The 22,447-nt window shown below is 32.9% G+C and overlaps 3 protein-coding genes across 3 annotated transcripts; 1 reads left to right on the forward strand and 2 right to left on the reverse strand.

The window, feature by feature from the left end:
- Positions 1-3,590: 3,590 nt before the first annotated feature.
- uqcr10 (ubiquinol-cytochrome c reductase, complex III subunit X) lies at positions 3,591-4,433 on the reverse strand. The gene is made up of 2 exons (XM_073825159.1): positions 4,274-4,433; positions 3,591-3,904 (listed from the first exon to the last, which is right to left on the reverse strand). The coding sequence occupies exons 1-2, from the start codon at positions 4,412-4,414 to the stop codon at positions 3,854-3,856; spliced, it is 192 nt and encodes a 63-aa protein (XP_073681260.1). The 5' UTR covers positions 4,415-4,433; the 3' UTR covers positions 3,591-3,853.
- A 1,198-nt stretch (positions 4,434-5,631) lies between these two features.
- rpl35 (ribosomal protein L35) lies at positions 5,632-10,328 on the forward strand. Its single transcript, XM_073824369.1, has 4 exons — positions 5,632-5,703; positions 6,284-6,420; positions 8,969-9,050; positions 10,126-10,328. The coding sequence occupies exons 1-4, from the start codon at positions 5,701-5,703 to the stop codon at positions 10,273-10,275; spliced, it is 372 nt and encodes a 123-aa protein (XP_073680470.1). The 5' UTR covers positions 5,632-5,700; the 3' UTR covers positions 10,276-10,328.
- Positions 10,329-11,302: 974 nt separating this feature from the next.
- Positions 11,303-21,075, reverse strand: wdr38 (WD repeat domain 38). Its single transcript, XM_073824999.1, has 9 exons — positions 20,915-21,075; positions 20,077-20,197; positions 18,623-18,739; positions 18,350-18,447; positions 16,414-16,494; positions 16,210-16,332; positions 13,959-14,111; positions 13,837-13,884; positions 11,303-12,343 (listed from the first exon to the last, which is right to left on the reverse strand). Exons 1-9 carry the CDS (start codon positions 20,981-20,983, stop codon positions 12,164-12,166), a joined length of 990 nt encoding a protein of 329 aa, XP_073681100.1. The 5' UTR covers positions 20,984-21,075; the 3' UTR covers positions 11,303-12,163.
- Positions 21,076-22,447: the final 1,372 nt, after the last annotated feature.

Raw genomic sequence — 22,447 nt, forward strand, 5'->3', positions numbered from 1 at the left:
TAGATGAATGAGATGGAAACACCCCGGACGGGAGGGTTCTTAAAATGCGCTTAAAATATGCAAATTATTTCAGCGCTCTGAGTTCTGATTGGCTCACGATCTGTGACGCACCGCACTGGAACATTGCGTCTCTGCGTAAGCTAAAATTGCTTGCACTAAACACCTGATATTTGTTTTGCATTGCAATTTTTTTGTTCACAAGAACACTTTGCTTAGATTGGATGTCTGAAATTTCCCACACTGTAAAATCTCTTAAACTCATAAATAACACATTTCTATGAACGAAACCTTTTTTTACTTTCTGACTGAGATTTTGAGATTTTGTACTTTGTAATATTTTTTTATTTTTCCTTTCCCTTTCCTTTTGTGTTCTTTCTATTTCAAACGTAGTGCTGTTTCTTCTTTGCAATAAATAAATAATTAAAAAAAAAACAAAAAAAAAAAATTCTCAATAATAAGATAAAACAAATCTAAGCTTTATATAAAATAATGCATAGATACAGTGTAAACAATGCAAATTTGGTCCATTGATTAAAATACTGAATTAAAATAAAATATAAGTATTATATAAAATATCTGTGGGCACAACTTTATATTAATATAACAAACCAGTTAAAGCTTTCAATACTGATTATTGACCTTTACTAATAGTTTCACCCGTTCTTCTTTTTACAAAGTGCTCCAAATATCTTGCATGTGCTTTCTAGTCTCTCCATTGCTTTTTCAATGGATTTAGATCTCCACCCATTTGTTTTTCACTTCACAACAGTCTAGTGTTTTGTTTTCAGCCATGATGGCCATTATCATGCTAGAAGACTAATTTAGGGTGTCAACAATATTGTCCAGGCCATTTTAGTGTTTCTGTCTGTTATAAGCTAAAATTCAGTTGATTCAGTTTCGGTAAACAATACAATAAAATGGCCTTGTGTCAGCAAGGTTGATAATAAATACCAATATTTTTTTCACTTCTTTCTAAATAAAAATGTGCTTCGGTTACGATATACTCTAGTTTGAGGTCGTTAACTTAAATACTTCAGATACAAACACCTAATCAATATGATGTTACACAGCCAATGACTTTCTCAGTGACTCAATGGATTGATTATTGTGTTTGTTCAATGGAAATCATGACCTCGAAACACCAAACCTTTGCTATATGACTTTCCTGAACCTCACTGAAGTACTGGTCAAGTTTTTGTCAATTTTTTAAAATGAGATTTTATTTTATATTTTAATTTTTTTTAAATATTAGTTCAAGTTTTAGTCACTTTGTTTTCTGTTTTTGTCCTTTTTTAATTCGTTTTAGTTTATTTTTTGTTATTTTAGAACTTGAACTAAAGAAATGTTGCCTTATCAATTAGCTGAAGTTGTTTCAAATATTTTATTTAGTTTTATTTTATTCGTGGGATGCAGAGGACAAAATAAAAAGAGTGAGACATTAAAGTTTTTATGCAAATATTTAGCGGACTTTAGGACTGAGCACAACATCTTGTGACTACTTTCAAACTAAAGAAGAAACCCAATATAAGTAACAGGCATTTGTTTTTTTAATATTTTGTTTATTGTTTTATTCAGTTGCATGAAGAGAATGTTTTATCAAGTCATGAAATAAAATAATTTTACGGTTTTATGGTTTTAGTTAACTATAATAGCCCCGATGTTAATGCTGTTTTAAACATATGACACTATCTGCTTATTTAAAGCATCATCCACCAATGGATATTACCTGAAGCTTCACTTTTTTGCAGAACCAGCTTGGCATTTGTGTATTCAGTGAATGAACCTTGAGACAATAGGGCCGTCAATACAAACCCTCTCCTGATCTCAACAGATTATATGGGTGTTGGTTCATATTGTCTGAACCAATAGCAGTGAATGTGGTTTTACTTGTCTGTGCACTGAAAAAGATACTCAGAACTAATCACGTTCAAAGACATGATGACATAATTCACTTTGAGGACACTGAATGGTGTTTTCTAACCATTGTGCTGTGCAGCAATCTCCAATATTTGCAGAAAGTACAGTGTTCAGTGAGCAAACAGACACCATAAGGACATTAAAAAGTGCTCTAGTGACACCAAGCGGTCAGTCCATCTTAAAAATGACCATATTCAGTGAAGGGCTTTGCAAAATAAACTTTTGCTTTTCATTAAGATTTGGAAATCATATTTGCTACAACCTTTCTTTGACCCATTTCGTTACGACAAATTAATATTATTGATATTTTAAATGTAACAGACTAAACAGAACCAATACTGTCCTCTACTGGACAAGAACATCACCATGCAGTCTATTATGTATACAGGTGAAAATAAATTTTTTGGAGAATAATATGCCAAAATTTGGTTGAAATAATATTGTCATTCAGTGTAACACAATATTTATGTAACAATTCAAACAACATGCTTATTCTGACTTGTGCATATTAAAATGTGACCCTGGACCACAAAACCAGTCTTAAGTCGCTGGGGTATATTTGTAGCAATAGCCAAAAATACATTGTATGGGTCAAAATTATTGATTTTTTTTTTTTAATGCCAAAAATCGTTTGGAAATTAAGTAAAGATCATGTTCCATGAAGATTTTTTGTAAAACTCCTACTGTAAACCTATCAAAATGTATGTTTTGATTAGTAATACGCATTGTTAAGAACTTAATTTAGACAACTTTAAAGGTGATTTTCTCAGTATTTTGATTTTTTGCACCCTTAGATTCCAGATTTTCAAATAGATGTATCTCGGCCAAATAGTGTCCTATCCTAACAAACCATACATCAATAGAAAGCTTATTTATTGAGCTTTCATGTGATGTATACATCTCAGTTTTGTAAAATTTAACCTTATGACTGGTTTTGTGGTCCAGGGTCACAAATATGTAAAAGATTATTGAGAAAACCGCCCGTAAAGTTGTTCAAATGATGTTCTTATCAATGCATATTACTACTCAAAAATTAGGTTTTGATATATTTACGGTAGGAAATTTACAAAGTATTTTCATGGAACGTGATCTTTACTTAATATCCTAAAGATTTTTAGCAAAAAGGAAATTCGATAATTTTGCTCCATACAATGGATTTTTGGCTATTGCTACAAATTTACCCGTGCTACCTAAGACTGGTTTTGTGGTTCAGAGTAACATTTAAAAACAGCCAGCGCCATCATGATTACAGCAGAAATAGCCTAATAACAGGGGCCGTTGAATCAAAAAGGCTCAAAACTGCTATAATATTTGCATAATGCATACTATTTGGAACATCTGAGGATGCAAAAAAATCTAAATATTGAGAAAATCACCCTTAAAGTTCTAGCAATAAATATCACTAATTAAAAATTAGGTTTTGATATTTACAGAAGGAAATTTACAAAATATCTTCACAGAACATGATCTTCACTTAATATCCTAATGATTTTTGGCATAAAAAAATATAATTTTGACCCCATACAATGTATTTTTGGCTATTGCTACAAATATACCCATGCTACTAAAGACTGTTTTGTAGTCCAGGGTCACATTTACCTAGAACATGTAATAAAACAAGAACTGAAATTCCTTCTTGCATTGCACACAAAAGAACCACCAGATTTTAACGATTATGGGTAATCAGGTTTATTCTAACAGAATTAAGTTAGCAACACATTTACAAATCGTGAAGTATGTGACATAGCACACAATAACAGGTGGCCAAGTGACATTTTATCAGGGTTCGGTAATCAGTCTCTGTCTGTGTCCCCAGGACAATCCGACTGGAAGATGAAACACGGCGACCAGAGAATGCTGAAAAAGCCAGTGGACCATCCATCAGGGTCACATCAGGAAACGGGATGATGGTTGAAAGAATGCTTCAATTGCTGCATTATTCTTCCTCCTTCTCTTCAAAATTGTGTTTGATGTGTTTCCAGAGTTTCTACAAAGAGAAAATAAGCAATTAGATTACAGCACATAAGGTGAGCAAAACACATTACAGATATATGATCAATTACACTCATCATTATATTAAAATTCCCACTCAGACTGTATTGAAAATATTAATTAGTTTAGCTCTATACTGATTTTATTGGAAAACGGTGTTGTTTATAAATCCCCTTTAACTGTTGATATAAGATAAGATTTATATGAATACATTTATATTAATAAAATACACATATATGCGTTTTTAGGCTCATGTTTGTCCTATATTTGCGTATTTAGTTGTAGTTAGCCAAGAGGCTAACCAAGGTCAGTCTACCGGCGGGTCATGAGGAAATCAACCGAATTCAATCGAAAAATAACTTACCCCCCGGTTTATGTTTTCATATAAGGCATCTCCAGCCTGATCAAACACCCTCTCGAAGACAACAGCTCCCACCATGATGGTTATGGCGAAAGTTGACGTTCTTCTGAAGAGCAGATTGTAGACACTTCTTGTTAGCGCCATGATGGTCAATGGAGTCTTCCGGAAGAGTGGGCGGAGCGATGAACTGTCGATCAAATCCCTCGACCAATGAGGCTATTCCACTATCATTTTTATTTAAAGTAAAGCGAATACATTTTAAATGTATATACCGGTACTTTTAGGTTTTAATTAATTTATATTTAAGTTTTAATTAATTCATTTTTTTATTTTTTATTATTATTTTTTTTGCGTAAACGTAAATATATTTAAACATGAGATATACACTACCAGCCAAACGTTTTTGAATGTTAATATTTTTAATGTTTTATAAGTCTCTTCTTCTCACCAAGCCTGCATTTATTTGATCCAAAGTAGAGCAGTAATATTGCGAAATATTTCTACTATTTAAATAACTTCTTTCTATTTGAATATATTTTAAAATATAATTTATTCATAAATTTTCAGCATCATTACTCCAGTCTTTAGTGTCACATGATCCTTTAGAAATCATTCTAATATTCTGATTAGCTGTTTAAGAAATATTTTTTATTATTATTATAAATATTTAAAACAGAATAGAAAGATCCAAAGATAATACAATGAAAAAAGTATTATGGATTTTTGAGAACAAAAATGATAGAAATGAATACTTTTATGTAGCAAGGATGCTTTAAATTGATCAAAAGTGATGATAAAGACATTTATAATGTTACGAAAGATTTCGATTTCAGATAAATGCTGTTTTTCTGGACTTTCTATTCATCAAAAACCTGAAATAATTCTACCCAGCTGTTTTCAACATGATAATAATAATAAATGCTTTTTAATGAGCTATTCAGAATATTAAAATGATTCCCGAAGGATCTTGTGACTGCTAAAAAATCAGCTTTGAAATCACAGAAATAAATTTACATTTGAAAATATATTCAAAAAGAAAGCGTTTATTTTAAATACTAAAAATATTTCAAAATTTTACTGTTTTTGTTGTACTTCGGATCAAATAAATGTAGGCTTGGTGGTTAAGAAAACATTACAAATCTTACAGTTCAAAAACCTTTGACTGGTAGTGTACGTCTAAGACTCGTTTGTAGCAAAAATTTGACTTTGGAAATTAGCATATTCCCTGTATTTACCGTTTTACTTTAAATATTCTACATTTGATGGTAATAATGCCGTAATTTATTCAATTATGCTCATTAGCCACCCCGTTTAAGAAGGGAATGGAAGATTCTGCCCTCCTCTCGCACTCGTTTAGTTTCGTCCGTAACCCGGTAGATTTTCCCACGTGACCGTTGCAGCTTCCTTTCTTGTGGCAGCCATCGAGAGAAATGGTGAGGATTTTACCGAAACCAAACAATCTGAATCAATCCTGTGTATTATCTACGTTAAACGATTCTGAGAAACGGTTTTACATATATCTCGAGTTGTGTGCTAACGTTTGAACCCGGTATTTGAAATGATGATCTTGAAATAAAGTGAATTTTGACTGATGAAACGACGCATTGGTGGCTGCGCGAAGTTGACTGGAGTCCAGCGGTGGTCTGTGCTGTTTAGCCTAGCATAGCGCATTTGAAGCGGCTCTAAAATGCAATTATAAATGCATAAAGTTAGCATTATTGAACTGATTTTGGATATTGTTGATTTTAGCAGTCAACAGCCATAAAAAGACAAATGACAGCTTATTATAACCCGTTTGTTCAGACTAAACGAGTTCAGGGTGGCTGACATGCGTTTCCAAAGCATTAACATCAGAAACATCACAGGAAATTGTTTATGAAGAAAGCTAAACCTCAATAACTATGTATTTCTATGCTTTTGATATGTATTCGCAGTTCCAAAAGTCTCTATAACAGCTATTTTTTTTTAATAATACAAAATTATTTAATGTGATTTTAAATACTGTGTTTGTAGGCAAAGATCAAGGCCAGAGACCTGCGTGGAAAGAAAAAGGAGGAGCTGCTGAAACAGCTGGATGACCTGAAGGTGGAACTTTCCCAGCTCCGCGTTGCCAAGGTTACCGGAGGAGCTGCATCCAAACTCTCCAAGATGTGAGTGATGGGATGGAGTTGGTTGTGTTTGTCTGTTAACCAGAGATCAGCATAATTGATGTGTTTGGCCTGAATGCACTGTATGGGAAGAATGATCTGGGGCCCCTTCTGTGTTTCTGTGTGTGTGTGTGTGTGTGTGTGTGTATTTTATTTTATTTTATTTTTTTAATGTTTTTCTAATCCAAGAACAACAAAGACATTCAGTATACACTGTCAGTCAAAGGTTTTTGGACCGTAAGATTTCTATTTATTTTTTTTTAAAGCCTGCAAGCCTGCATTTATTTGATCTTAAGTACAACATATTTTTTTACTATTAAAATGACTTATCACTTTGAATGTATTTTAAAATATTTTTTTTCCCCTGTGATTTCAAAGCTGAGTTTTTAGCATCATTACTGCAGTCAGTAACATCCTTCAGAAATCATTCTAGTATTGATTTTCTGCTCAAACACTTATGTTGAAAACAGCTGAGTATTTTTTCCCCAGGTTTATTGGAATGGAAAGTTTAGAAGAACAGCATTTATCTGAATTGGAAGTCTTTCGTCTTTTCTATTTATTTTTCCAGAAAAGAAAAACAACACTGACTCCAAGCTGTTAAATGGTGTAGTGTATAATATGACAAAGGCTTTTTATTTCAGATAAATGCTGATCTTTGGATCTTTCTATTCAAAGGATTCTGAGAAATAATAAATCTAAATGTTTCAACATATTAGAATGATTTCTGAAGGATCACGTGACACTGAAAACTGGAGTAATGATGCTGAAAATTTAGCTTTGATCACAGGAATAAATTAAATTTTAAAGTATATTCAGATAGAAAGCAGTTATTTTAAACAGTAAAAATATCACAATTTTACTGCTCTTGCTGAATTTTGGATCAAATAAATGCAGGCTTTGTGAGCAGAAGAGACTTGTAAAATAAAAAAAAATGTACTGTTCATAAACTTTTGACTGGTAGTGTATACACGCACAATTTATCCAGATTGAGTCTTAATTCACCCTCCTACAAATTAAGGCCTGAAAAAGGTCTTAAACTGGAGTAGAAAGTCGTTCACATTAGTGGCATGGGATGTTGCATGCATTTCCTCATTCTTTCTGTCTTGTTTTGCTTTAAAAAGCGATCTAGAAACCATAACAAAATTGAACGTTAAAAATTGAGTTTATGCTTAAAGGAGAAGTCTGGTGTGATATTGACCTAAAGTGTAATGAATCATGATACCGAGTGTGAACTTGCCTTTCATAGCTCATCTCGGCTTGTCCCCTGCACTCTAAAATCTGGCGCTAGTTAGCTGGTGCTAACAACAAGTTGTCGTTGAGGGTGCCTCAGGCATCGGAGTAGCCATGTAAGTAAATCACTGTTTTACACCATTTGAGGCACAAAGTAGCTCCACACTTCTTTGGTAGACTTCCAAGGGCCCTGACGTTTAAAACGAGACATTGAGAACTTTGAGAAAGCACTGAGTTTATTTACAAGAAGATTTATACAGACAGTCCCTTCAGGAAACTTACCGTTCACCACTATCTTTAATTTAATCACGATAAGTCGAGTGACGAGCAGGAAGGAAACTAAACTACTACTTCATAAAACTCAGTAGCTTCATCGTCCGACATCCTTTCAATTTCCAACTGTCTGCACTAACTCCAGTCCAAAAGTTACGCGAGTACTCACGTGACTTATCAGGTTGTAGTTTCCTTCCTGCTCGTCTCTCGACTTATCGTGACTAAATTCAACATGGCGGCGAATGGTAAATTTCCTGAAGGGATTGTCTGTATAAATCTTCTTGTAAATAAACTACCAGTGCTTTTTCAAAGTTCTCAATGCCTCGTTTTAAATGTCAGGTCCCTTGGAAGTCTACCAATGAAGTGTGGAGCTACTTTGTGCCTCGTAAATGGTGTAAAACAGTGATTTATTTACATGGCTACTCCGATGCACCCTCAAAGACAACCTGTTGTTAGCATCGGCTAACTAGCACCAGATTTCGTAGTGCAGGGGACAAGCCGAGATGAGCTATGAAAGGCAAGTTCACACTCGGTATCATGATTCATTACACTTTAGGTCAATATCACACCGGATTTCTCCTTTAAACCAAAAACAGACATCTGTTAATAGGGTATTAAACCTTTTTCCTCCTGAAATAAGTTCACTAAAAAGTCTTGTCATTTTTACTTCAAGTAAATGCATTTTGATTTGGTTTTTTTAGATATTTGCTCTGGAAAACAATACAAAAAATACTGAGGAAGAACATTTTATAGTGTGTTCAGAAGCTATAGTAAAAGTTATTTTCATATTCTACTGGTTAAGAGTAGAGCGGTTTAATCCTTAAGGTGTTTTTTTGTTCTTGTTTTATGCCTTTTATGGTCTAGAAAAGGTCTTAAAGTGTTAAGATTACATTTCATAAAACCTGCAAAAACTGTGTATCTATTCAAAACAGGTTTTGAGAGTTTGCAGCCGTATTTCTTGAATTTCAGTCCAAAACTGTGTAATTAATTGAAGACCTAAGAAGAATTGAATGTAAAGCATCATTCTGATGTTCATTTCTAATTTCAGCCGCGTTGTCCGCAAGTCCATCGCCAGAGTTCTCACAGTCATCAACCAGACACAGAAGGAGAATCTGAGGAAGTTTTACAAGGTCAGTTTAATGCCACAAATGCATTCAAGGACGCATGTGAAGATGTGTGGTGTTTGTTTTTTTTTTTGTCATTTTGCCATTTTTAGGTGAAGTCTAGTTCAAAGATGAAGTGAAAGCTTGTTCAAATAATCTTGACCGCAAAATTGTCTTTCAGACAGATACATTTAACAGCGTTTGATGGCATTGATGCTTAATAAACAGCAGTGTTTAATTGGGAAGCTGTAATGACCATCAGACTCATGTCACAGTCTTAATCGTGTTCAGGTGACAAGACACACCAACAACTATGCAGTGTTTTTTACTCCAGCAAACACTAGCTCCACTTCAGCAGGAGGAATGCTGGGTGAATATTCTCTTGCTAAAGAAATGTCTGTTCATGGCAGAGTTGCTCAACTGCTGTGAGCAGCCAATTAAACCTTTATATAATTTTAAAGAGACTAGAAAAGAAAGTTTACCAGAAAACCCAGTTACTTTGTCTTAAATGTATGCAAATCCTTATAGGCCCAGTTTCACAGACAGGGCTTAGACTAAACCAGGAATAGGCCATAGTTCAATTAGGACTTTAGTTGAAACCGATCTGGCTTGCTTTTTAGTCTAGGACTAGGCTTAAGCCTTGTCTGTAAATCCGGGGGATAATGTGGCGTTTCAGTTATCTATCCATTTTACCGTTTGGCACTTGGATCCAATCTCTAAATCAACCCTAGTCATATTTTTCTGGTTTCTTAGAAGCAGAAATGGTCTGAATGGGAGCTACAACACTTCTGCGTTCATATTTGTTCCAATAGCAACAAAATCCACAATTGCATTTATATGATGTTCCAAAAAGGGAAAAATTTAGAGATTGGTTGCACTGGTCAGAAGAAAGATGAGGGAAAGATTGGCTGCCACTTCCTCGGCTGCATTGGAAACTCTCAGTTTTCTGAGATAAAATGCAAAGGGTTAATATAATGCTAAATGTAATGTTCTAAAAAAAACAAATTTGGTCCGATCAGTCTTCACACTTCCAGTCCTCCTCTGGCTGGTTGCTTTATTGCCCATATTGTTGATTCTAACAGCCCTGCTCTCTTCATTTTAGGGTAAGAAGTACAAGCCTTTGGACCTGAGGCCCAAGAAGACGCGTGCCATTCGTCGTCAGCTGACAAAACATGAGCAGAACCTGATGACCAAGAAGATGCAGAGGAAGTCCCGCCTCTACTCTATCCGCAAGTTCGCCGTCAAGGCTTAAGAGGCTGTACTGTTGTTTTTCACTGAAATAAACACCCCACCCTGGAATTATGATGCCTGAGTCTGTGTGTCTCTGAAACGAGAATAAGGGTTCTTGAGAAATATGATGGAAGTAATGATGGCTACTTATCGGTTTATCTGTGTTTGACATTAGTTGGAACCAGGATGAGTTGGAATGTGTGTTGTGGTGTGTATGTGCGTGTTTGTCTATGGTTATTTATTGGAAAAGATTTTATGGCACCCATACAAACTTGAGTTCTTTATTAGAATAACATTTTAATTTGGTTTTGTTAGTGCTTTGCAACAATTAATTGTGATTAATTGCATCCAAAAAAAGTTTGTGCATTGTGTATTTATGTATACAGTATATAAATGCACGTACAGTATTTTGAAAATGCTTACATGCGTGTATATTTATATTCATATAATTTATAATATATATAAATATACGCTGTAAGCAAACATGTATTATGTCCAGCACTAGATTTTATAAATTTTAAGATGTATGTTCAGCTAATCTTGCCTTAATACTTTTAGGAAGTGTATACTTATTATAGTTTGGATATCCTAATTATAGTATGTTGAAGCGGTTGTGATTGTTGGGAAAAAAAAAAAAGGCTTGTAATATGCTTTATGCATGACTGCATAATTTTAGATATTTTATTAATAATCCTATATTTTAAATCTTAAATTAAGTCCATTTAAAAAGGTTTATACATTGTCTTTTTAATAGTAAAATAAAATCTTTTAAAAATGAAGTGAGTAACATTTAATGGTGTAATATAAAGTTTAATATAGAATGTAATTTTAGAAATATCACCTAATATTCTCCCTTTATGGGTCTTAAATCATCAAATATATATATATATATACTTTTATGTTATAGTAACATTAAAACCAATAACATGAGAGATTTCCATTTTCATCCACTTAAAATTATTAAATCAGTACAAAAATAGTCTGTTATGCTGCTTCATGTTCATTTTTATCTTTTATTACCGTAAAAAAAAATGCACATCTGACAACCAACAAAAACCTCAATGAGGGTGCTCCACTATTATAAACAAAAATAAAGAAAGGTTGGCACACCAAAGCTCAAAAAAAAAATAATGTTCTCACCACAGGTGACATTTTGGGCCATATGGTTTCAAACCTTAGTTTTCAGTGCAAATAGTAAATATGATCAGAAATCTAACACATTCACAGATAATGACTTTTGCATTGAAAAAACAAGGTAAATACCTATTAAACAGTACAAAAATGCTTAGACATTCCCAACGATCACAGCAGAAATGAAACCTAATGAACCCAAACTAAATGTTATGACATTGTGATTATCATGGGTGCTTATTTCATAAATGAGATCACTCAGACATGCAGAAGGCCACTTAAAGGGACAGTTCACTTAAAAATGAAAATTCTGTCATTAATTACTCACCCTTATGTCGTTCCAAACCCGTAAGACCTTCATTCTTCCCAGAAAGGTAGTAGGGACATCAATAAAATAGTCCATGTGACATCAGAAATTGTTAAGTCATTATTTTTGTTTTCTGTACACAAAAATTATTTTGTGTACTTGTAGCTTCATAAAATTACAGTATAACCACTACCTTTATGTGCCTTGAATGTGTCAATTGTGTTGCTGTCTATTTCATAAAAAATATCTTAATTTGTGCTCTGAAGACGAACAAAGATCTTACAAGTCTAGAACGACATGAGGATGAGTAATTAATGACAGAATTTTCATTTTTTGGCTGAATTATTCCTTTTACAGTAACAGGATGCATCTGTCAGCAGTTTTATAATTGCTGATATCCAAGTGAAACTGGATGCAGTTCCACAGCTGCTTTTATTCTCAATGGGTCACAATTTACTGGCCGTCCTCACGGTCACTCCAGCTGTATGCCGTCATCTTTATCGTCCTGTTCTGTTTGTGAACTCCATCTCTCACTTCTTCTCTCCTCTGTGCTGTTTTCTTCATCCTCTTCTACATCCAGCTGCTCAGAACCGCTGGTCAGAAGCTTCCCATCAGGAGTGAACACACAACCGTATGCTGAGTCCTTATGACCCTAAAACTCACACACACACACACACACACACACACACACACACACACACACACACACACACACACATTTCATGAAGCTTGTGATCTGGGTTGCCAGGTTTTCACAACAAAACCCACCCAATTGCTACTCAAAGCTATCCCAAAACTTGCCCAATCGCATTTTCAAAAAGGTCAGAAGTTTACACCCCCCTTTGAGAATCTGCAAATGTTCATTGTTTTACCAGAATAAGAGGAATCATACAAAATGCATGTTATTTTTTATTTAGTACTGACCTGAATAAGATATTTCACATAAAAGATGTTTATATAAAATAGTTGAATTTATAAAAATGACCTTGTTCAAAAGTTTTCATACACTTGATTCTTAATACTGTGTTGTTACCTGAATGATCCACAGCTGAATTTTTTTTAATAGTAATAGTTGTTTATGAGTTTCTTGTTTGTCCTGATTAGTTAAACTGTCCGCTGTTCTTCAGAAAAATCCTTCTGGTCCCACAAATTCTTTGGGTTTTTAGCATTTTTGTTTATTTGAACACTTACCAAACAATGACTGTATGATTTTGAGATCCATCTTTTCACACTGAGGACAACTGAGGGACTCGTATGCAACTATTACAGAAGGTTCAAATGCTCACTGATGCTCCAGAAGGAAAAACATGCATTAAAAAAACTTCTTGAAATTGAAGAGCAGGGTAAATTTAACTTATTTTGAATTTTGGGATACATGTAAGTATCCTCTGTTGCCTCCAAAGAGCAACACTAAATGAAAAAAAGATGATATTTAGGCAAAATAAGAAAAATGTACACATCTCCATTCTGTTCAAAAGTTTTCACCCTCCATTTCTTAATCCATCTTGTTTTCAATCTGGAGCATCAGTGAGCGTTTGAACCTTCTGTAATAGTTGCATATGAGTCCCTCAGTTGTCCTCAGTGTGAAAAGATGGATCTCAAAATCATACAGTCATTGTTGGAAGGACTCCAAATTCTCAAAAATGCTGAAAAACCAAAGAATTTGTGGAGCCTGAAGAATTTATCTGAAGAACAGCAGGTAGTTGAACTGTTCAGGACAAACAAGGGACTCATGAACAACTATCACTAAACAAAGAAAACACAGCTGTGGATGATTCAGGTAACAACACAGTATTAAGAATCAGAACTTTTGAACAGGGTCATTTTTATAAATTCAACTATTATTTCTCTTGTGGACTATATGGAAACATCTTTTATGTGAAATATCTTGTTCAGGTCAGTACTAAATAAAAAAAATAACATGCATTCTGTATGATCCCTCTTATTTTGTTAAAATAATTAACATTTTACAGATTCTCAAAGGGGTGTAAACTTTTGACCTCAACTGTACAGGTTTTCTGGCGGGGTTCCCCTGGTAAAATTTGCATTCCAGGGGCTAAATATCAAATTATTGGACATGCTTTAACCCGCAGACAAGAAAAACAACCCGCAGGAACATTTTAAAGTAGTCCAGTTCTCAATCACCTGTAGTCTCTTCAGACACACTCCAGTGGTCACATCCCAGATCCTCACCTGATAAACAAGCATCAAAATCAAGCATTGCCACACAGAATGAGTGTGAATGAGTGTGTTTGTGTGTGTTTTACCATGTCGCCTTCAGCGGTGGATGCTAAAACCAGTCCGTCTCTGGAGAAAGCCAGACTTCTGACCCAAACACGCTCACAACCTCCCAACACGAACAGACATGTGTGACGCGTCGGTAACCAAACACGCACTGTGCCGTCCCATGATCCTGAGGCCTAAACACCCATACATAAATATAAATATACACTACCAGTCAAAGGTTTTTGAACAGTAAGATTTTTTATATTTTTTAAAGTCTCGTCTGCTCACCAAGCCTGCATTTATTTGAGCCAAAGTACAGCAGAAACTGTAAAATTTTGAAATATTTTTACTATTTAAAATAACGGTTTTCTATTTGAATATATTTTAAAATGTAATTTATTCCTGTGATCAAAGCTGAATTTTCAGCATCATTACTCCAGTCTTCAGTGTCACATGATCCTTCAGAAATCATTCTAATATGCTGATTTGCTGCTCAAGAAATATTTATTATTATTATTATCAATATTTAAAACAGTTTAGTACATTTATTTCAGGATTTATTGATGAATAGAAAGAAATCTTGGAGTCAGTATCATTTTTTTTTTTTGAGAAATAAAAATTTAAATTAATACTTTTATTTAGCAAGGATGCTTTAAATTGATCAAAAGCGATGATAAAGACATTTATAATGTTACAAAAGATTTCTATTTCAGCTAAATGCTGTTCTTCTGAACTGTCTATTCATCAAAGAAACCTGCAAAATTCTACTCAGCTGTTTTCAACATAATAATAAATATGTTTTGAGCAGCAAATCAGAATATTAGAATGATTTCTGAAGGATCATGTGACTGGAGTAATGTTGCTAAAAATTCAGCTTTGAAATCACAGCAATAAATTTTATTTTAAAATATATTCACAGAGAAAACAGTTATTTAATTAATAAAAACATTTCTAAATTTGACTATTTTTGCTGTACTTTGTATCAAATAAATACAGGCTTGGTGAGCAGAAGAGACATCTTTAACCCTCTGGTGCTCTTCGGTCACTTTTGACCGAAATTTTTTCGGTTTTGAATTTTTAAAAATCACAGCTTCATCAGAACGGTACCAAATTCAGTGACTTTTATGGCATTTGGAATGTGAACACACATAAAAAATGAGGGCACGATTCCAAAAAAAAACAAAAAAACTTGTGCTCTTCGGTCTAAAATGACCGACCACAGGAAATGAATGGGAAATCGGCAAAAATACAAAACTTTAGAGAATTTTTCTCTCTTTCTCACATATCCACACACACACACACACACACACACACACACACACACACACACACACACACACACACACACACACACACACACACACACACACACACACACACACACAAATGAACTGTAACACATCAAATTGAGAATATGTAAAATAAAATAAAAATATATAAAAAAAATTACATATTCAGAGTGCAAAAGACACACACTCTCTTGCATATACAAAAAAATTAACACTTCAAATCATATTTATAACAAAAACTATCCCAAACTGGATAAGAAATAGTCTTTGAGATTGTTTAAATGTATGTTCAACTATTCCACCTATAAAAATGCTGAATCAATTGTCTAAAAACAACTAGGCAATTCACAAGATTAAGACTATACAGGCATCAAGTTACACCTGCCATTACAGATGTTTTTCTCGTTTTTTACAACCAGATGGCGCTAAAAATACTGCATTCATTAAAAAAAAAAAAATATTATTCTCAATGGCAAAAAAAATGGATATTAATTACAGCATAAATATCAATTATTACCACAAAACCCTCTCAAAATGCAAAATAAAAAATAAAAAATATTATTAAACAAAAATGAATTTGAATGGTTTTACTGAAAAAATTACAAGATGCGTTACAGGTGTCCGGTCACTTCTGACCGCGAAGAGCACAAGTGTGACTCCGAAATGAAGACTGGTAGTGTACATAAAGTCGTACATAAAGTTTATGCTCACCAAGGCTGTATTTATTTGATAAAAAATACAGTAAAAATGGCAAAATATTATTCTACACTGATAATGTGTCTTGAGCAGCAAAGCAGCATATTAGAATGATTTCTGAAGGATCATGTGACAAAAAACTGGAGTAATGTTGCTAAAAAGTTAGTTTTGATCACAGGAATAAATTACATTTTACAATATATTTGACCAGTTATTTTAAATTGTAATAATATTTCACAATATTACTAATTTTACTGTATTTTTGATCAAAGAAATGCAGCCTCATCTTTTTGTTTTTTGAGCTCACCAATATCCCACTAATAGAGAAACAGACACAGGCCACGTTTCCCAGGTGCCCCTGTAAAGTCACAGCCTCTTTTTCCTCACGAAGTTTCCAGACTCTCACGGTCCGATCCCAGGAGCCTGTGGCCTGAACCGAAAAAAAGAGGAGGTGACGCAGCTCATGCTGAAGGGAGCAAAACAAACGGCACAGTGAGAGCGTGACTCATACCACACACTGTGAGTCTGATGAGAAGACGCTGCTCTGGACAGCTGCAGTGTGACCCCGCAGATCTTTCACCATCTCACCGCTCTATAACATCAAACAACACCACAAACATTACTGGAGAGATAGCATGGTGATACAGTCTTCAACTGCTGAGCTAAAACACCTGTTACTACATCCACACAATCCAAGACTGATGTCTTCAGTTCATGTTTAGGGTTACTGATATGAAAAAAACTCCTAACTGTAAGTATTACATTTCATCAAAATTCTGGTCTTAAAACTATTTTTGTGTCATGGATATTTATCATACGTAGGGAATTTTAAACCTCCTTGGGGTTGCAAGAGGATGCTAAGTATTTTCTAGTTAAAATGTGTTAGATATGAATTAAATATCTAGATTATTATATCTTATTATATCAGAAATAATAAGATTAATCAGTTATTATATTCTATTGAAAGTGCTGATTTTATTTTTAATGACAAATCAATTTGTATTTTTAAAAATGTATGCATTTTATATTTTATTATATATTTATATATATTTTTTAAATATGTTATTTAAATATTATAATATGTGACCCTGGACCACAAAACCAGTCATAAGGTTAAATTTTACAAAACTGAGATATATACATCATATGAAAGCTCAATAAATAAGCTTTCTATTGATGTATGGTTTGTTAAGATAGGACAATATTTAGCCGAGATACATCTATTTGAAAATCTGTAATCTGAGGGTGCAAAAAAATCTAAATACTGAGAAAATCACCTTTAAAGTTGTCCAAATTAAGTTCTTAACAATGCATATTACTAATCAAAAATTACATTTTGATATATTTACAGTAGAAATTTTACAAAAAATCTTCATGGAACATCATCTTTACTGAATTTCCTAATGATTTTTGGCATAAAAGAAAAATCAATAATTTTGACCCATACAATGTATTTTTGGCTATTGCTACAAATATACCCCAGCGACTTAAGACTGGTTTTGTGGTCCAGGGTCACATATAATATAATAACTAAGTATAATATATATATAATATAATGTTAACATAAAATTATTATTATTAGACCAAGTATAATATAGTAAAACAGACAATTATAAATAAAAAAAATGTAACATTTTATACACAACATTTTCATATTACCCTTAATTAAAAATGTCTGTTTATACATGAAAATACTTATAAAATATATATTTTAGACTTTTTTCTAGTCGGAAATCGTATTTAGTTATTATATTCTATTGAAAATAATACATTTATTTTTAAAAACAAATCTGTTTTTATTTTTAAAGATGTATGTATTGTTTTATATTTTAGTATATGTTTATATTTTTAAAAGGAAATAAAATTATTCAAATTTTAAATTAGTTGAAAAATATTTAAATTAGTTTTGCCTTTAAAAGAGTGACAAAATAGACATTTTAAAAATATGTTTAGAATATTAAACAGGCAAATTATAATATATATATAGATATATAAAACAAATAATAAACAATAATATAATAGATATGGAGTATTATTTAATATAATATATATATATATATTAACATAAAACATTGAATATTTTTAAAGAAAGTACAATACAGTAACATATCCAATTATAAATGTAATACAAACTTTATAAGCAGTTTCTCTACAATATCACGCTTAATATTCTTCTCAAACAATACAAATGTTTGTTGATGCATAAAAATATACACTAGAATACTATACAAAATATATATTTTATTTTTGCATAGGTTTGCAGAGCCAAGAAACCCTCAAATTGTCAAAATCTAGATATTTCTCTCAAAATTATTTTAAATGGGAAGTGTTTGTTTAATTTGGTTAACTACATGTGTCCCTCTTTTTTTGAAAGACTCTATAAAAGTTTTTTCAAAAAGGGAAGTGTTTTTTTTTTAATATAGATTAGTTCCTGATCTGTTTGTCACCTGAACTCTCCAGATCAGCGCTCTGTTGTCCCATCCGCCCGAAACCAGCCACTGACCGTCCGGACTAAAGCTCACTGTCTCCACACTCCCACTGTGAGCTGACAAGAAGTATGTTAACTGAAGTAAAGTTCGGCTGAAACTATGGTTATCAGCATATTTTTGTAGGAGTGATTATAAAACAGAACTGAGAATGAAGAGTTGTTGCTGCTGCTGAAGCTGTGAATTATGTGATGCATTATTTTAAGATTATCTGAGTCATTATGAACTTAGTACCTGTCAGGATGTGTGTGCATTCAGTGCTGGAGCGGCTCCAGATTCTGACAGTACGGTCATGAGACGCGCTCGCAAACAGCTGACCATCCGAAGAGAAAACGCATGATTTCACTGGACCTGTGTGTTTATTTCAGAATAAATAATCAAACATAAATTTAATACACTTCAACATGCCATACCTACATTGCACCACTGGATGGACTCACTACTGCTTAAAAGTGCAAAACTACACTCCTCCATTATGACTGACTGGCTTACAGTTGAGGTCATCCCACCTTTCAGAATCTGCAAAATGTCAATTATTTTACCAAAATAAGAAGGATCATACAAAATGCATGTTATTTTTTTTAATTAATACTGACCTGAGTAAGATATTTCACATAAAAGACGTTTACTTATAGCTGAATTTCTAAAAAGATCATGTTCAAAAGTTTACCCCCCCTTCATTCTCAATACTGTTGTTATCTGAATGATCCACAGCTGTGTTTTTGTTTATTTGTCCTGAACAGTTAAACTGCACTGCAAAAATGCTTTTCTTACTTAGATTTTTTTTTGTCTTGTTTCCAGCCAAAATATCTAAAAATTCTTAAATCAAGAAGGATTTTCTCCAAAGTAGACTAATAAAAATTATTGTCTTGTTTTCAGAAAAAAATACACAAAATTAATTGTGGTTTAGCTTGAAACAAGCTAAATAATCTGCCAATGAGGTAAGAAAAATAATCTTGTTTTCTATTTGAAATAAGATTTTTAAATAAGATTATTTTGCTTGTTCTAAGCAAAAAAACACTTACTTTTGACTTTGTTTTTTTTTTCTGAAAACAATAAAATAATTTTTACTCGTCTAGAAAAGGCTGGAAACAAGACAAAAAATCTAAGTAAGAAAATCATTCTTTTGCAGTGTGCCTGCTGTTCTTCAGAAAAATCCTTTAGGTCCCACAAATTATTTGGTTTTTCAGCATTTCTGTGTGTCCTTTCCAATAATGACTGTATGATTTTGAGATCCATCTTTTCACACTGAGGACAACTGAGAGACACTCACTGATGCTCCAGAAGAAAGAAACAATGCATTGAGCCGGGGGTGAAAACTTTTGAACAGAATGGAGATGTGTGCATTTTACTTATTTTGCCTAAATATCTCATGTTTTTATTTAGTACTGTCCTTCGGAGACTACAGAAGATACTGTTTAGTTGTAGTTTAACAGTTTAGCCATGGCCAGGCAATTTGGGAACTGTTCAGGACAAACAAGGGACACAAGAAAGGGACTATCACTAAACAAAAAAAAAAAAAAAAACTAGTTACTTGGAAAAAGTAATATTATTACGTAACTTGCGTTACTTACCCCAACACTCCCAGTAATCAAGTGACAGATTTACCACAGTAAATTCCACTCACTTAACTATAGGCTCCGAAGTCGCAAAAACACACACAATTACATACAGTTGCTTTAATGTACCTGAGTGTCCGCCAACTGTGGCAAGGTGTTTTGCACTATTGGCGTTCCACAGGTACAGTCTTCCGTCATCACAGCACGTAAGCAAAATCTGACAGTCAGGTGAGAAAGCGCAGCAGTTTACCTGAGACACATGAAATTGAGAACATAAATATGGCAAGCCGTTTTAGCCTAAAATATACTAAGCGTTACATGTCGTAATTGCATTTTTACTAGTAACAATTAAATTAGAGAGCTCTATAATTCAATTTTTACTGGTAACAATTCCAATTACAGAGCTCTCTTGTTCAGTTCTTACTAGTAACAATTTCAATAAGAGAGCTCTCTAAATCAATTTTTACTAGTAATAATTCCAATTACAGAGCGCTCTAATTCAGTTTTTACTAGTAACAATTCCGATTAGAGAGCTCTCTAATTTAATTATTACTAGTAAAAATGCAATTACAGAGCTCTACAATTCAATTTTACTAGTAAAAACCACATTAAAGTGGTTGTTACTAGTAATAATTGAATTAGAGAGTTCTCTAATTATAATTATTACTAGTGAGAATTATTTAGCGAGCTCTTTAATTGGCATTGTTACTAGTGAAAAATTGTATTAGAGAGCTCTCTAACTGAATTGTTACTAGTAAAAATGCAATTACGATGAGTAACGCTTAGTATATTTTAGGCTAAAACGGCTTGCCATACATAAAGATCTTGAAACAACTTGCTTTATCTTAACGTAATTAATTTAATATTTTGACAAATATATATTATATATTATACAAAATAAATAAATATTATTTAAATATATAGCATACAAAAACAAAGTGCAGACGAAATACTAACGCTTACCTACCTCTCCTTTGTGTCTGGAAAAATATTTAATGTTGGATACGCTGAAGTCTTCTGAGGAATGGCGCCACATGTCTTCTTATTCATGGGAAAGCGCCATTTCAGAAATGTAATAATTATTCACACATGGTCAATAGAAGCTTAGCTGCAGTGATTAGTGTTGCAGCTGAGTTTTGTTTGGGTTTTGACTCTTTCTGTATCCAGAGTTACGCTCTCTTGAGTGTCTGAGGGCTGCGCCTGCGGTTTATTAGGATTTCTCTCCTGGTTTAGACAGTCATTAACTATAAAAACACTTTACGAGTTCAGTTTGAGTGTTCACCTGCCCGTTGCACATTTTAAGCACTGAATTTAAAGTGATGTGATTAAAAATCACTGGTGTGTTTATATATTTTGATCACAATTATATATGCTGCAATATTTGTCACATAAAATGGCATCTTAAAGGGATAGTTCACCCAAAAATGAACATTTTGTCATTTACTTTCATGTTGTTTCAAACCTGTATGACTCTTTCTTTTGCAAAACATAAAAGAAAATACCACTGACTTCTATTGTATGAAAGAAAAAACTTTTTTTTGTTCCATAATAAATACAGATTTAAAATTACATGAGTTTGAGTACATCATAACAGAATTTTAATTGTTGGGTGAATGGTCTTAAAATCTTAATCTTTAAGGCGAGATGCTGCAGGTGAATAAGGTAAAAAAAAAATTAACTAATAGCTATCACCTTTCTTACCCATTACATTTATTACATTGATAATTGCAAACATTTTTTGTATTACAAGTTTTCTTAAATGTTATGTTCAAATATGCAAATGAGGCACTATTTAATGAAATATGCGCTAATTTGCATACATTTCTAGTACAAAAATCTAAACACTGAAAGAAGTCAGTTTCAAAATTCTTGTTTAATTTTTTTTTTTTTGACATATTAGTGTCAAAGGTTTTACAGAGGGGATTTTGGGTATCTCATTTCATCACACCATAATTCAGAAAAAAACTTAGAAGAGACAGGAAACACTATATTTTTTACCATTTTAGGGAATAAAATGATGTATAAAATCAAGCGAATTATATATGAACAAATCCCTCTGTAAAAACCTTCAGAATATAGACAGGAATATAAATGTAAGGTTCGGTGTGTGTAAGTGCTACTGAAATGGAGATTTATTAAAAAAAAAATGCCTTTAAATATATGTATTGTAATTGAAATCTATTGACACAAATAGATAAAGTTCTATAAAAGAAACACTTAACAGTGTCTTTTGGGTGTTTTCTTTCCACTAGTCTGAAAAAACACTTTATGAAAAACCAAAAAGCCCAAAATCTCAAACTTGATAGGTGCATGAAAAAACAGCTTTTTTGCCTGCAGTGTCTTAGTTGTATATTATATTAGTGTATTAGTTAGATTAAATAGTTACTAAATAATATATCATATTTGTAATATGACATTATAATATACAGTTGTGTCAAAAAGTGTCAAAAGTTTACACGCCCTTTCATAATCTGCAAAATGTTAATTATTTGACCAAAAT

The sequence above is a fragment of the Garra rufa genome, chromosome 19 (assembly GCF_049309525.1).
Source record: "Garra rufa chromosome 19, GarRuf1.0, whole genome shotgun sequence".
NCBI classification, from domain to species: domain Eukaryota; kingdom Metazoa; phylum Chordata; class Actinopteri; order Cypriniformes; family Cyprinidae; genus Garra; species Garra rufa.

Bases quoted from the DNA above. Each gene is read 5' to 3' on its own strand.
- uqcr10 (XM_073825159.1), bottom strand. From the start codon at position 4,414: ATGGCGCTAACAAGAAGTGTCTACAATCTGCTCTTCAGAAGAACGTCA. The intron at 3,905-4,273 runs GTAAGTTATTTT...TTCTCTTTGTAG, and splicing joins ATGAAAACATAAACCGGGGG to AAACTCTGGAAACACATCAA.
- wdr38 (XM_073824999.1), bottom strand. From the start codon at position 20,983: ATGTGGCGCCATTCCTCAGAAGACTTCAGCGTATCCAACATTAAATAT. The intron at 18,448-18,622 runs GTACTAAGTTCA...ACTTCTTGTCAG, and splicing joins ATGCACACACATCCTGACAG to CTCACAGTGGGAGTGTGGAG. The intron at 16,495-18,349 runs GTGACAAACAGA...TTGATGTTATAG, and splicing joins CGCTGATCTGGAGAGTTCAG to AGCGGTGAGATGGTGAAAGA.
- rpl35 (XM_073824369.1), top strand. The intron at 6,421-8,968 runs GTGAGTGATGGG...TTCTAATTTCAG, and splicing joins GCATCCAAACTCTCCAAGAT to CCGCGTTGTCCGCAAGTCCA. The intron at 9,051-10,125 runs GTCAGTTTAATG...TCTTCATTTTAG, and splicing joins ATCTGAGGAAGTTTTACAAG to GGTAAGAAGTACAAGCCTTT.